The 16,983-nt window shown below is 39.3% G+C and overlaps 1 protein-coding gene across 1 annotated transcript; it reads right to left on the reverse strand.

Moving 5' to 3' along the window:
• Nucleotides 1-3,855: 3,855 nt before the first annotated feature.
• LOC134743973 (uncharacterized) lies at nt 3,856-16,203 on the reverse strand. The gene is made up of 9 exons (XM_063677603.1): nt 15,655-16,203; nt 13,131-13,279; nt 11,482-11,630; nt 10,399-10,547; nt 9,330-9,495; nt 6,464-6,697; nt 5,362-5,912; nt 4,974-5,136; nt 3,856-3,876 (listed from the first exon to the last, which is right to left on the reverse strand). Exons 1-9 carry the CDS (start codon nt 16,032-16,034, stop codon nt 3,856-3,858), a joined length of 1,962 nt encoding a protein of 653 aa, XP_063533673.1. The 5' UTR covers nt 16,035-16,203.
• Nucleotides 16,204-16,983: the final 780 nt, after the last annotated feature.

Consider the following 16,983-nt stretch of genomic DNA (forward strand, 5'->3'; position numbering starts at 1 on the left):
TATAGCAATCATTCAATTTGAGCGTAATATGCAGACAAATATTAGGCAACTCATTAATTATCTCAATTCCACCCCGCTTTTCACCCTCTTAAGGGATGATTTTCGGGATAAAAATTATCCTATGTCCTTTTCAGGGACTCAACCTATCTCTATGCCAAATTTAATCTCAATCGATTCAGCGGTTTAAGCGTGAAGAGGGAACACACAGACAGACTTTCGCTATAAATTTTAGTATGGATGTAGAGGGATCTCTGTGAGATGGGTGGAGGGAAGGCATAGGAAAAGGCAATGTGGACTGTGTGAGAGAAGATAAGGTGGTTCGACTAGGTTACCCAAAGCTTAAACCCCGCTAGATGGCGTCACTTTCGCAAATTTTCAGGTTTTATTTTTTTGCGGAATAGTGTTGGTATCTGTATACTTAAAAGTATGGTTAGCGCACTCTTTACATAAATATTGAACTATTATAATAAACATTGAATACTTCATTAGTGCAAAAAACACTTTTAAAGTCGACAGAGTGTTTCTGTCATGCTATTTCCTACTATTACTCACACATTCAAACAGTGTTTCCGTGATGCTTGTAGTAGACAATTTCATAAAGTGTAAGTATGCTGCAATGGTGTTGCGGTATGTTCGTGGAAATACGTGCAAGAGGATTCGGGTTCGAGACTGGAACGTCAGGGGTACTTTTTTTGTCCTTTTTGTGTTATCTTATGTTTCTTATACCTTTTATTCTTCGAATTCTTGTCGGATTCCGATATAACCGAAATATATTTCAGTGATATCGGAAAATTTCGATGAAATTTGCTGTAAGGGGTTCGATCTAGCTAGGTCTTATCTCTGGGAAAACGAGCGTTTTTGAGTTTTTACTTATGTTTCCTTTTTCTCCCAGATATTCAGTATTAATAATAAATTAGTTTATAACGTTTTATAAAAATATGTGACGTTTTGAACTAAAAGGTACCACATTGTCGGTTGTCGATTTCATTTTGAAGCTTTATGGAAATATGACAACAATAAGTAGGTACCCGTTTGGTTGAAAACGCCACATATATTGAAAACCTGACTTTCACAAATCTCACCTTTTTGGGTTCTTCCAACTCAGAAAGGATGGAGAATACTGACGATTCTTAGTAGCACTAGCACAAGGAAGTCCAGGTTTGTAAGTGTCAGGTATCAGTTTTTTTTTAAAGCGCTAAATATAGTTCTACAAGTAAAGCAATCCCTTACTGCCCAGCCTCTATAGTATTTTTCAAACTGGAAGGGTACGATGATAGATTTCATCTCCATACAATTTATAACCTAATAATGCCAAATGTTGCAAAATTATATTGAATTGAGATCTATCATCGTACCCTTGCAGTTTGAAACATTTATTTACGATACAAGTGCGGAAAAGAGAAAATTCGAAACGAGTGGCGACAGATTAAAACACGACCGCAGAGAGTGTTTTAAATCGACACGAGTTGCGAATTACCTATTCGCACGTGTATCGTACAACGTTTTACAGTACATAGTACATATGGCCCTTTAAACTTTCGACATATGCATGAAAAGTGCTCTTTACGCACTAGGGCGAGAAAGTTGCACCATATGTACTGTAAAATACTTTTTTGTACATATGGTGCTACATATACGTTACCGCCCTAGTGCGGTAATTAATACAATACGTGCATATGTCGAAAATGTAAAGGGCCATAATTATGTACTGTAAAAGTTGTACAATACACGTGCGAAAAGGTAATTCGCAACTCGTGTCGATTAAAACACTTCCTTCGGTCGTGTTTCAATTTATCGCCACTCGTTGCCAATTTCCTACTTTTCGCACTTGTATCGTAATGTACTAATAATAAAGTAGTAATTGTAAAATAAAATTAAAACTTTTTTTATATATTTTTTTGGATTCAAGTAGGTACAGTGAGTAACAGTAGAACAACATTGCATGGCCTTCTAATTATAACTATTATAGAAAACGGGATATTTATCATGTTTATTTATATTATTTATTTCTCGATATTTTGGCCGGTCTTGCAAGACCAGTCGTTGTGGAGATCCCTGGGGAGGCCTATGTCCAGCAGTGGATGTCTTGTTGGTGTAGATGGATTCACACAACAAATGAAATAACATTTTTTCATATTTGTTATCCGTAGTTGTCCCTGTACCTGAAAGAAAAATAATATCATGATAGCACAAAATCTCTAATGTTATAGGAAGAAAGATGATGCAATAATATGGACTCTAATAAAGTTATCATTTACTTACCTAGTAATAATTGTGTTTTTCATTCATAGACAAAATTCCATAATTTTCATCCCCAGGAAATGTTTTATTTTACTTTATTGCAGTGAGGATGTCCTGATTTTTTCTGGCTAATGAAGGAAAACATTTTATTTCCAAGAATGCCTCTTCATTTTGCACAATACCTAAAAAAACCTAGAGTTAGTGACACATTGACTATTCGGCAACCAAAACAGTAATAATTACATTATATAGGTATTGTTCACTGCTTATGCTACCATTACGGAAGAAGTGAGAATTATTTTCTAAAAAGATCGGCACGAGAAAATTACAATGTACAATGAAGGAATGAAACTGTACCTACCTTACGAAACTTCACCATCATGAATTCCGCTTCAATTGAGTCTGAATTTTTCTGGATTTTCGCGGACCAGAACACCGATGATTTTTGTAACTTGATTTAGACGTTGCTATCATTTTCAATTTATACAAACAAATTGATAAGCATAGATGTAGGTATCCATGTTGATAAGTCACAATAAACATGACCCTATGTGTCAGTGTCAACACTGTCAAATAAAAATGCACTAAACATGACGGCACTGCAAATCCTGCCAGGTCGGCCAGGCAACGCCGCCAACGTCATAGAGCGGCAACGCCGCACGCAACGTATTTGTACACGACATTTGTGACACACACATACGTAAAATTGATGAAAAAATTACGTTGATTTATGTATGATTTCTGTATGAAACAAAGTTTTTCTATTAATTTAGCGCAAACGAATATTCGAAAGTAGATAAATGAGCAAATATTTGTGTAGTAATAGTGTGTAGTGCCTTAATTAAAGCAGATTGAATTTTGTATGAAAATCGAACCACCTTAAGGCCCCTCCACACTCATGCGCGAATCACGGCGCGAAGCCGCGATTCGCGCATGAGTGTGGAGGGCCCTTTACATTTGCTCCACATCGACACGTACTCAATTTAATCACCAATTTTCACCGAAAAATCACCATGACAATCCAATGGGGTGGACGGGTCGAAATAATTAGCAGAGGGCGCCAGCATAGCTTGCCCTGTCAATCCCTAGAACTGTGTCAATTTTATGTTTTTTTAATGCCCTGGATGCCAGTCCTTTAAGCCAAATCTCATAGAAAAACCGGCCAAGCGCGAGTCGGACTCGCGCACCGAGGGTTCCGTACTTTTTAGTATTTGTTGTTATAGCGGCAACAGAAATACATCATCTGTGAACATTTCAACTGTCTAGCTATCACGGTTCATGAGATATAGCCTGGTGACAGACAGACAGACGGACAGCGGAGTCTTAGTAATAGGGTCCCGTTTTTACCCTTTGGGTACGGAACCCTAAAAAGGGGCAAGCTATGATGGCGCCATCTCTGCAAACCTTTGACAGTTGCCAACCCCATTCAATCACCATGAAAAATCACTGTAGAAAGGGGCCGAAAATAAAACAGTCAAATTATAAAAAATTAAACTATTTAATTGGTAACTTTAATAAATGCTCAGAACATTAATAATAATATATTATATACAGGTAATTGACGTCTTAATGATTTGGGAGTATTTTATGCTTAAATTAAATTATGTCGCACTTTCAGTCCGTATTGTTGAATTTCTGGAACAAAAAGAAAATATTTTTAACAGGTGAACCATACCAGTGGAAATATTCGCTGTATTGGATACGGTCTTGGTGGCTCAGATGGCAGAGCACTGGGCTAGCGATCCATTGGTCGTGGGTTCAAGTCCAGTGAATTTTCCACTTTTAATTTGTTTCTAAAGCGAGGTTTAGACTAGCAAGAACTTGCATGCAATTTACGGTACATTGCCGACCACTAAGGTAAACTGCATTCAAAATGTTTATCAGATACCTCAATATAATGAGAATTGCATGAAAGTTCTTGCTAGTCTAAACCTCGCTTAAGCTTAATAGTTCGCAAACTTTCTGCTTGATACAAAATTAATTATTTACCCATATAGTCTTTTTCAATCCATATTGCTAAAATAAACAAGCGCTGGTGGCCTAGCGGTAAGGGCGTGATGCGACTTTCAATCCGGAGGTCGCAGGTTCAAACCCTGGCTCGTACCAATGAGTTTTTCGGATTGTAGTTTATTATGCAACACGGCCACGGTTGCCCAAAATGTTATTTGCAATCGTGAGGATTTTCTCTAGCGACTTCATCTATTCGAATCCTGATTTTTTGACTTTCGCTCAATAGAAAAAAATCACGAACATAGGACTAAATCACACTAAATTTGTAACAATTTATGCACAAAACATAAAAATATGGACCTTGCTTCTACGAAAATGCGCAGTTTTTATTTTTGAGGGAATTCATCGATTACTTTTTTTTAAACATTCAACAAATTAAAATTCACAAACATGATATCTGCGGTCCCGAGCACGCACAATCGTACATCCATCTCACTTACGCTTACGCTTAAATATAAAGAGATGTATGTTAAATTTTAACTTAGCGTTTTATATTTTTTTAGTAGTAGTAGCACCGCCCACAATCTCTCTGCTTTGCCTTAAGGTTGACTGGTAGAGAATGCTTTTGGCATTAAGTCCACCTTTTGTACGATAAGTTTTCTTTTGTGCAATAAAGATTAAATAAATAAATAAAGATAGTTTAAAGAGCCAAAAAGAAATAGTAGATGGAGCCTGTGTTTGCAAGTATGTGGTCGTGTGTGCGGTGTGTGTACGGAACTCACATGGCACAGAGCGAAGTGTCCCAGCAGCGCGGGTCCCGGGCCCCGCGCGCCCCCGCCCCCTCCCCCGCCCCGGCCACGGCCCCCTCCCCGGCCCCCGCCCCCGCCCCGCGCGCGGGCGCTCGCCGACGTCACGCGCCGCCCCGCCAGGGGAATGGAGTAGTACCTGCCACAAACAAACACATGTTCAATGTTCATATCACCGTCAAAAAAACACGTATGAGGTCATACATTAATTACGTCACACGTTTAGTTTAAGTTTTGTTGTACTTACTAACACTATATGGATCAAAATGATTCGAAATAAATAATTGAATCGAATTGAATTAGGGGGAGGGAGGCGGAGAAAATTTGACATATTGTGACAAGGGGAGCCCCCCCCAATACTCACCTGACTTTCCATCCATAAGCATTCTCCACCGACACGTAAAACCCTGGCTGGTTCAGCAGCAGATACCTCTGCAACGCCTTAAACACCTCTCCACTCACAGCAGACACTGTCAAAGCATTGTCAATTCCATGCTCTGTCAAATTCCTCGTCCCTGCTAGAACAACTCTAGACTCTGTCCAATCCTGACCTTTTACCGTCAAAACTATATTTAGAAACACATCTTCATATTCTGGTAAAGTTTTCGTAACCACACAGGCTATTAAAGTATTCTCAATATAAAAATCACAATGAAATAAACGTATAAGTTTAAGTGGGTTTATTATAAGACAACCGCCCCCTGTGAAACTATCTTCTAGAAATAGTTCGATACAAGATTCTTCTTCTGTGCTTTCGAGTTGGTATCTTTTTGGGGGTTTCGGTTTTGGTTCGTCGTTTGTAGGGGGGGTTTGTGGGGGAGGGAGGGGTGTGAGGGTGTATCCGTGGGGTCCGAGGGTCGCGTTGGGCTGGTACTGCTGGTGGCGGAGGTTGTACCATGGGACTGGGCCTAGTACCTGAAATACAAATACCCTTTTATAAGATAACAGTATTAACAGTATATCGAAAGTGTAAACTAAATGCATGTTTTTTTTTGTAATCATAATTTATATCGTTTTAACACCAGAAAAAATAGAAACCTTCACATTATTGCAGAAATTGATTGCAGGCAGATTCGACTGTCCAATTCAAAAACACTGGGTTGGGCAAGTCAAATCGGTTTGGCAATATGTCAAGTGATTTGTGTTTTTAACATTTATAATTTTAATGTAATTTAATTTATTTATATTTTTAATGTAATTGGATTTAATTTGGTTGATTTTTAAATTTTAATGTAAATTAATGGAATTTAATTGATGTGTAATTTTTAATCAAATTTTATTGAATTGAAGTAAATTTATTTATAATTTTAATTTAATTTTTTTTTATTCATTTTACAATTTATGTGTTTACTAATATATTTTTAAGAACTGTAAACTAACAGAATATGGGCCGACAGGCCTGAAATAAAGATTTCAATTTCAATTATTTTATTAAAAAAATATTTAAAATTTTGAAAAATACCAACTTCTCCATATAATCTTCTCTTCCTTCCCAGCCCAGTGCAGAACGACGTACTAAACGGTAGTGTTTTAGGCAGCTTAGTGTTCAAGAACGGCCACACACTGGTCCACAACGCTCGCTCCCTCAGTGTGTACGCGCGGAGCCAGGAGGCCGAGGGGGAGGGGTCGAGGGCCTCGTGCGTCCAGGCGGGCGCGAATATGGCCAGGGATAGCCCGTGCTTGTGGGCTATCTTTACTGCCTGGAAAGGAATATTTGAGAATCACTACATAGTATAAAACAAAGTAGCTTTCCGCTCTGTATGTATGTCCGTCCCTATGTATGCTTAGATCTTTAAAACTAGGCTAAATTAATTTTTAACAAGCAGAACCGTCTGCGATCGATGCTATTAAGCTTAGAATAAATTCCAAATCCATGTAAATAATCCATATAATTATAAATCCAGAGGCCGTGAGTTCAAGTCTCACCCAAGGCAGTAAATTTTCCACTTTTAAATTTATTCTAAGTTTAAAACTAGGCAACGGATTTTGATGCGGTTTTTTTTAATGTAGACTCAAGATGGCGGCCAATTTTTACAATTTCTTTTTAACCCTGCCGAATGTTCCGTAACCAAAGGGTAAAAACGGGACCCTATTAATAAGACTCTGCTGTCTGTATGTCCGTCTGTCTCCAGGCTTTATCTCATGAACCGTGATAGCTAGACAGTCGAAATTTTTACAGATGATGTATTTCTGTTGCCGCTATAACAACAAATACTATTAAAAACAGAATAAAATAAATATTTAAGTTGGGCTCCCATACAACAAACGTGATTTTTTTGCCGTTTTTTGCGTAATAGTACGGAACCCATCGTGCGCGAGTCCGACTCGCACTTGACGGGTTTTTTTCAGATATTTTTCAACACGATCAAACCAGAAAAGAATAATTCCAAAGTGAAAACATTTACTGTCAGATGACTTCATGAATCTAGTATAACTGGATCGGTCATGAGGGGTGGGGGGAAATGACCGAACGGGATAGTCTTATGTATCTTTCAGTAGGAGTAGCAGAGAAAGCGCTGTTATTGTTTGTCCTTGTCACAGTCTCACTTTTTTTTATTCCCCGCCGCAAATTTAGTATGGTTTATGGTGGGCTACAAATCTACTCGACCAATCATATTGTCGCATTGCGTATGTTCTGTCCCTCACGGGCGTCTAGGGACTTGTATACATAATTACCTCCTGTGTATTAAATTGTCCACCACCTATAAAGTTCCGCCCCCACACGTCAATGCCCACGAACACGTCGCGGTGTCGCTCGCCGGCCGCTCTCCTCGCGTCGCTCACGTGTCGCTCCGACCACGAGTAGTTGGTGAATATGCCGTCGCAAGCTTCGAAGAGATCTATGTAATGCTAGGTCTATGTATGACTTGTATACATAATTACCTCCTGTGTATTAAATTGTCCACCACCTATAAAGTTCCGCCCCCACACGTCAATGCCTACGAACACGTCGCGGTGTCGCTCGCCGGCCGCTCTCCTCGCGTCGCTCACGTGTCGCTCCGACCACGAGTAGTTGGTGAATATGCCGTCGCAAGCTTCGAAGAGATCTATGTAATGCTAGGTCTATGTATGACTTGTATACATAATTACCTCCTGTGTATTAAATTGTCCACCACCTATAAAGTTCCGCCCCCACACGTCAATGCCTACGAACACGTCGCGGTGTCGCTCGCCGGCCGCTCTCCTCGCGTCGCTCACGTGTCGCTCCGACCACGAGTAGTTGGTGAATATGCCGTCGCAAGCTTCGAAGAGATCTATGTAATGCTAGGTCTATGTATGACTTGTATACATAATTACCTCCTGTGTATTAAATTGTCCACCACCTATAAAGTTCCGCCCCCACACGTCAATGCCTACGAACACGTCGCGGTGTCGCTCGCCGGCCGCTCTCCTCGCGTCGCTCACGTGTCGCTCCGACCACGAGTAGTTGGTGAATATGCCGTCGCAAGCTTCGAAGAGATCTATGTAATGCTAGGTCTATGTATGACTTGTATACATAATTACCTCCTGTGTATTAAATTGTCCACCACCTATAAAGTTCCGCCCCCACACGTCAATGCCTACGAACACGTCGCGGTGTCGCTCGCCGGCCGCTCTCCTCGCGTCGCTCACGTGTCGCTCCGACCACGAGTAGTTGGTGAATATGCCGTCGCAAGCTTCAAAGAGATCTATGTAATGCTAGGTCTATGAATGACTTGTATACATAATTACCTCCTGTGTATTAAATTGTCCACCACCTATAAAATTCCGCCCCCACACGTCAATGCCTACGAACACGTCGCGGTGTCGCTCGCCGGCCGCTCTCCTCGCGTCGCTCACGTGTCGCTCCGACCACGAGTAGTTGGTGAATATGCCGTCGCAAGCTTCGAAGAGATCTATGTAATGCTAGGTCTATGAATGACTTGTATACATAATTACCTCCTGTGTATTAAATTGTCCACCACCTATAAAATTCCGCCCCCACACGTCAATGCCTACGAACACGTCGCGGTGTCGCTCGCCGGCCGCTCTCCTCGCGTCGCTCACGTGTCGCTCCGACCACGAGTAGTTGGTGAATATGCCGTCGCAAGCTTCGAAGAGATCTATGTAATGCTAGGTCTATGAATGACTTGTATACATAATTACCTCCTGTGTATTAAATTGTCCACCACCTATAAAATTCCGCCCCCACACGTCAATGCCTACGAACACGTCGCGGTGTCGCTCGCCGGCCGCTCTCCTCGCGTCGCTCACGTGTCGCTCCGACCACGAGTAGTTGGTGAATATGCCGTCGCAAGCTTCGAAGAGATCTATGTAATGCTAGGTCTATGAATGACTTGTATACATAATTACCTCCTGTGTATTAAATTGTCCACCACCTATAAAATTCCGCCCCCACACGTCAATGCCTACGAACACGTCGCGGTGTCGCTCGCCGGCCGCTCTCCTCGCGTCGCTCACGTGTCGCTCCGACCACGAGTAGTTGGTGAATATGCCGTCGCAAGCTTCGAAGAATGCTCTGAAATCAGTTATAACTGTCTCGACGTCTGTCTGTCTTAGGAGGCAATCACAGGACCCACCGTGATATTGGAAAATCAGTTTTAAATTATAATTTATTGCGCGAGAATATGCATCACAATGAGGGCTACCGCGTTTAATTTCGCCGCTAAGGGCGCTAGTGTTGGAGGTCTTTCAAAATGTCAAATGCATAGAAGTTTGGGGGGTTTCAAGCTTTTTTATCGGGAATTTTCAGTCCTTATTAATAATTGTGGTAAATCTTTGTCCATCTTAGATTAATCATGGTAAACAATAGATATCGCTCAATAAATGGTAGTGGTTTAAAAAAAGTGCCAACTAAAATATATGCAAATGACACATTTAGACGTTAAAATACCTTTGTGTATGTTTTATCAAAGATAGATATAACTCCGTAATAGATGGATACAGTCTAAGGAAAAAACGTGCCTCGAAAATCAAGAAAATTTGATTCTCGTTCAGAGGGCGCTACTAGTTTTGGCCTACAGTCGTATAGATGGCGTTGACGGTTTTGTTTGTTATTTAACAATTTTAACGCATATCAGTGAAAGAACATGGGTCAAAATCATAAAAATAATTAATGCAAATAAAAAAAATCATTTATCTATATTTAAATACATTCTATCGTATTTTTATAAATCTTCATTTTTAGTTTTAAAGTGTGTCGACAGATGGCAGTGAATTTACTGGGGTTACAAAATTTACTATGACAGTACCGCTCTAGTATAAGTTACTCTATGGTTTTATATACTATGTCTATGTTGTGTATGTGTGTCGATAGATGGCAGTGAATTTACTGTGGCTACAAAATTTACTATGACAGTATGGCTTTATCCTATTATATCCTCTTTGTATATACGTAGGTACGTGTCATCATTATACGTACTTGTTGTTATCATTAAGAGTATTCTGCCAGGCAAGTTCCCCAGCGACGGTGACCGAGTCATACCAGATGAGCACAGAGTCCGGTATCTCACTGTGCAATAACTTATGCAGGTAGCGCACAAACTCAACCAGCTCTGCTGGCTTCGTTATCTAAAAGATTAAGAAAAATTGATATCTGTAAGATTTAAATCGATAAAAGTTACAAATCTAATTTAATATAGAAACTGAAATAAAAGTCATATACTAAGAAAAAGTGACCAAGGCCTCCAGTGCCCCAGGCTGGAATCGAACCAGCGTCCTCTGCTATCGCGGCAGGTGCCTGTGCCATTAGGCCACTGGGCCACAGCGGCATAGGTCAAAATTTTCTAAGTATATGCACTTGTTACTGAAGGTTAAGGCCATCCCTAAGGTAGAACAGTGTGGTTCTAACTTTGGTTTTGTACCCAAAGTGTACAAACGGGACCCTATTACTAAGACTCCACTATCCGTCTGTCTGTCACCGGGCTGTATCTCATGAACCGTGATAGCTAGACAGTTGAAATTTTCACAGATGATGTATTTCTATTGCTGCTATAACAAATACTAAAAAGTACGGAACCCTCGGTGGGCGTGTCCGACTCGCACTTGTACGGTTTTTTTAAATTGTGGTGTGCAATAAAGAGTATTTGTATTGTATTGTACTTCCCATTCCACTTTTGCTTGCTCATTAAATGCTGATTCAGCCAACAAGTAGGTAAGTATAATTTGTATGTAACTACCATTAGGTAATCGCACTTTATGCGCGTGCATGCTTTATTTCTAGTTTAGTATTAATTTCGTTTAAGATAAAATGTAGATTTTTGACGATGCAAAAGCGATCCAACAGATCCTACTTGAATAAATTGTTTTTTTTTTTTTTTTTTTTATGTAGATTCCGTAGTCTTTATTTCACAACAAACATTTACAATACAAATTTCATAATACAGATATTAAAAACCTAAAGTTGCATGGGGCATCGTCCCCAGGACGCTTGATTGATTGATTTTATCTCTATCTTTATCTTTTATCATTGGCATCCTCATTTATAAGACAAGTCCAGATTCACCTTGTTCTCTACGTTGAGCAGGTACCCATCGAACTTCAGCGTCTTGGCGACGGCGACCAGGTTGCCGGCGAAGCCCCTCCACGCCTCCGGGTCCGCCAGCAGCTCCTCCCAGGTGTCGGCGCCGTCGCCCCACTCCGTTATAACTGTGCCTGAAAATATTGAAAATCTTGATAAGCGTTGAATTATAGTTGGTCAAGCTAATCTTGTCAGTAGAAAAAGGCGCAAAATTCGAATTATGGGATGATATCCCTTCGCGCCTACATTTTTTAAATTTGTCGCCTTTTTTCATGAAGTAGTAAATTTGATATAAGGTACAGTAAGAAAAAATCCTTATATTCATACAACACTAAAATATCATTTTCCCTTGTTAATATGGATGTTGACAATTATTTAGATACTGTTTTCATTTTATAGATAAGTGAGGTTTGGACTAGGAAAAACTTGCATGCAATTTTCATTACATTGCGGTAGCTGATAAACATTTTGAATACACTTTACCTTAGTAGTCAGCAATGTAACGTAAATTGCATGCAAGTTCTTGCTAGTCTAATAAAAATTTATTTATTGCAAGTAAGTTACACTCATAATGTGGTTAGTAAAACTTAATTCTAAATTATGTATTAGTATTTTTTAAACCTAGGGATACATCTATATCTATAAACTATTTTTGTTGTCATCTGAGTACGGCACATGTAGCCGACTGCAGCATAGTAAATAGGGGGAGTCCAGCCTGTCCCCTATCATCTTCATGATGATGTTGGGGCTGGCGCGCACCCGGCGCACCAGGGATGCGGCCCTCTTACGGATAGTGGCATAGAAACAATCGACCCTGGCTTCAGCGAACATCCCTGATGCGCTACAGAAGCGCGGCAGCCCCATCAACACCCGGAACGCGTTATTATACTGGACGCGGAGGGCTTCGTAGGCCCGTTTCGTATATGAAAGTCACAAAGTGCACGAGTACAGTGAGGTGCAGTAAGCTCTAAAGAGTGTCACTTTCACCTCCCTGGTACAGCGCACAAATTTGCGAGCAATCATATTCGCCCGGGCCGACAGGGCCCTCCTTTCTCTCTCTATGTCTTTATCATCTTTGAGGTCTGCCGTGACTATGTGCCCAAGATATTTAAACATGTCCACCCTTTCGAGGTCTGCCCCGTTTAGTTTGATGGGTGTCACTTCGGCTGTTCTGCCACGGCCGACCTCAAAGACCATATATTCCTAAACCTCGCTATAGACACGTAATTATTGCAAAAAAAAATCGACATTAATTAGTTTAAATTTCGCGCAAAACCGCTCCAAGCTGTCACGTGATCTTGATGACGTAACGATGTGATAAACAAACTGCTGTCAGTGCCACCTCTGGCACTGACCTGGTGGTCCTCACCACCTTGAGACAACTTGTCTGTGCGTGTTTCTCACAACTGCGCTCCGATTTACATTTGCAGTCACATGATGCTGGGCATTATTTTAAATACTTTTTAATTATTTTTAATTAATTTAACACGCATATTTACACTTACAAAATATGATTTTCAACATTCTAATATTCCCTGTTATGGTAAAAACAACATTTTATATATTCGCGATTCATGTCAACATCCCTATCCCTAGTCAAAGTTAATTTAAAGTAAAGAGCTAAAAACTGTTACCAATAACTTTGACCCCATGGGCATGCCCCACGTTGATCCAGCCCAGCGGCGGCACCGTCACGAAATGGTGACTGAAATAGCAGAATATGTCCACCGCCGCCCAGTTGTAGAATGTGTACGCCTCATAGTTGCCTGTACCATCTATATTGCTGGAAACACATTTAATCAATTTAAAATAAAGCATTAATGGTAATAAACCAGCAGTTCACCTACTCTCTAATTGTTCGAAGCACAAACCCACTTTCTCCCACATGTTAGCTTGGTTTTATTTTATTGTGTTTTCCCGTTTCCCTGGTTGCCCTGAAAACCAGCGCCATGGTTAAATATCTTAGCACAGACAATATAACTCCGTAATAGATGGCCACAGTCTAAGTCAATTGTGTAACCAACTATTTAAGTTGCTCTCAGTTCACTAGATGGCCCTAGTAGTTCTTTTCTATGGAGTTACGTCCTTTTGCATTTGCGTTTTGCGTTCAGAATTCACAGGCGTTCACCACGTTACGGTAGCTTTTTACCCAGCCAATTTTTGTCAATATGTTATAACAGATGGCGCTAAATATAAGATGTCACCTACATAGATTATAAAGCAATTTGACGATTTGACGTTAGGTGTCAATGTCACCTGTTTTACCGTTGATTGGCACTTTATTTTTTCAAACTTGTTTCAAACAAAGCCAAAATGTCGAAATGCGCATATTATCAATGCAGAAATTACCAAGGGAACATTTCAATGTTCCGTTTTCCGTTTTTTTTAAAATTACGATGTCATGTTATGCGTTTACAAAATTTACTGCCATCTTTCGGCACGAGACAAAAAGTTTTAGAAAGCTAAATGACCATTTTGAACCATGTTCTTTTGCTGATATGTGTTAAGTATCAACCCGTGTCGCCATCTGGCCGAGAGTCGGCTAAAAGGTGTGGCGCCATCTGAATGAGAATAGAATTTTCTGCTTTTTTACGAGGCACGTTTTCTAGTTAGACTGTGGCCATCTATTACGGAGTTATATTGTCTGTGATCTTAGTCATCGGCGTATGCTGAGTGGCATCCATTTTGGTGTTAGAATATATTAGAATAAGATGTAATAGGTTAAGTTTTATATTTTACACCAAAAAAAGTATTTTTATTCTATTCTATATATAATATTTTGGTGGTAGTGTTGTTCGTGTCTTACTGTACTTGTAAATAAGTATTGTAAATATTGCATGCCTTCTCTGGTAGAACATAAGACATGCTTCTTTTAAATGTTTATCACCTTATGTAATACAACTATGTTCTTGCAATAAATTATTGATTGATTGATTGATTTCACCCTACAAAAGATAAATTTAATAAATTAAAAGTGGAAAAATTCACTGTCTTGGGTGGGACTTAATAGCACGTAGACATTTCTGCTTAATACAAAATTAATAAATTTTGTACTTTTAACATTTGAATAAAGTATATTGTGTTACAAGAGTGCAAAATTGTTGTTTAACTCTTCCTGCTTATATGATATTGGTACTCTTCCAAAATTCTACCAAGAGCATAGCGAGTGTTATGAAAAGTGGGATCTCAAGCGTTGTGAGGGTTTGAAGGCATGAGGATTAAATAAACTCTGCAACCAGGGAAACACAACATTCTTCACCACACATTGAATGTTATTTAATCATATAAAGACAGGTTTGCTTGTATTGCCACAGTATATTTTATACTTAAAAGAAGGTTCCATATTTTTCATTTTCATTTTTCATTAAAATAGAATGCATAAGATGAGATATAATATCTGTATAAAATGACTTGTTACTGCAAATGTCTTATTATTTACTAACTAAATTAAAGTATGTATTTTTCATAAAAAGGCTGAATTCAATTAATTTTTCTTTATAATTTGGGAAGATAAGATAACATAAGATAATATTTTATTGTCAAAATTGTGTATAAAGTATTAACACAATTCTGTATGTAGTTGTGGTTTTTCATTATTTTTGTGTCCAAAATTACATACAATTGAAACCCTATATTAAATTAGAAATAAAGTTCAAATACATGTCATAAATCAGTTTTATAAAGATTTTATGTATTAACACTAATTACTAGATATGATGGAGGACAACTTTAGTAAAAAAAATATGTAAGGAAATAACAAAATTAAGGAAATATTCACAAGTAATACAGTAGCAATTTCGATAATTTTAAACTAATTTGCTTATTGTAATTATTATAATGAAGAAAAAAAAACCGGCCAAGTGCGAGTCGGACTCGCGCACGAAGGGTTCGGAACCATTACGGAAGAAAACAGCAAAAACATCACGAATTTTGTATGGGAGCCCCATTTAAATATTTATATTATTCTGTTTTTAGTATTTGTTGTTATAGCGGCAACAGAAATACATCATCTGTGAAAATTTCAACTGTCTAGCTATCACGGTTCATGAGATACAGCCTGGTGACAGACGGACAGCGGAGTCTTAGTAATAGGGTCCCGTATTTACCCTTTGGGTACGGAACCCTAAAAACGAATAAAATATCTACAACAAAAATTACCAGTCATCGTGATATCCATTGGCCATGTCATGACACACCAAAGTCTTGGGCAAGTTTTTCCTCTTATGTCTCTTAACATCTTGCTTGTCTAGGTCAAAATGGCAGAACGCCTCTGGTCGCACCAGTTCTATTTCATGATCTGAACCCTGATTTTGCCGTACAATATCCAAATTTCGAATAACCATATCACTATGCGGTCGCAAATCTATACAGAGAGACCTCCATACCGGGGGGTTGTTCAAAAACTCTGAGACATCACTTAGGGACTTCAGCGGATTGCAGACTATAATTTCTTCCTTATACTGACGTGCAGCAGGCCTAGGGCGGCTGGGAGATCTGGAACGGGCTCCGTCTCGTGGATCTGAAGATTTGGCACTCATTTTAGACGTTCTTATAAATGGCACTTAGTTATAAATAATGTCTAAAGTTAGCACTTATTCATAACTTTATTTATTATTTTGTTATTATGCGTAGAACTATATATTTTAACCATTAAAATGCATTGTTTATCACTGATCTGATTGTAAACATGGATGACGGTAAACGTTTGACAGTGACAAGCCGGCTCCACAGACTGAGTAGTAATGGACAATTGGGCTCGCCGTTCTAAAACAACTAAGTAATAAATATGTAAACAAATTAGGTTAGTTGATAAGTAGAGCAATTAATAAACTCATCGGAAATGACTCAATACAAAATGAATCGTTATCAGCTTGGTTGTTGCACCAATGACCTAATTAATATGTAGAGTGGGTTTATTTGAAGGTGAACACGCATGCAAAGGGTCCTCCACACTCATGCGCGAATCACGGCGCGAAGCCGCGAACGTAAGTGTGGCGTCGATTTCGCAGATTGTTCACGCCTTCGCGCCTAGTTCCCTGTTTTTTGTCGGTTTATTCGCCCGCGTCAAAGGAGGCGCGAAACGCGAATTGGCAAGACTCCACATTACACACTATTTTGACTCATATGTGACAAGATAAATAATAATAATATTATATAAAGCGGCTATATTTTACGGTTTTACAACAAAAAAAATATGGAAAAATAGCTAAATCACGTATGATGCCATAGATAACTAGCAGTTAAACTCGATCAGCTGATGCTTTTCCGCCATCTTGGCGCGAACCAAACTGCGAAATCGCCGTGAAGTTTGCGAGTGTGGAATCATACGTCAACGTCGCGACATGTTCTCTCCGCGAAGTCGCGCCGCGATTCACGCACATAGTCTGGAGGGGCCTTAAGACTCTTTATGCTCAAACGCATTGGCTGCTTGTAGTACCTGCGCAAATTTATGCGTCACTTTCATTTGCGATATAAATTAATTAAAAA

This window comes from Cydia strobilella, chromosome 9 (genome assembly GCF_947568885.1).
Source record: "Cydia strobilella chromosome 9, ilCydStro3.1, whole genome shotgun sequence".
Taxonomy (NCBI): Eukaryota; Metazoa; Arthropoda; class Insecta; order Lepidoptera; family Tortricidae; genus Cydia; species Cydia strobilella.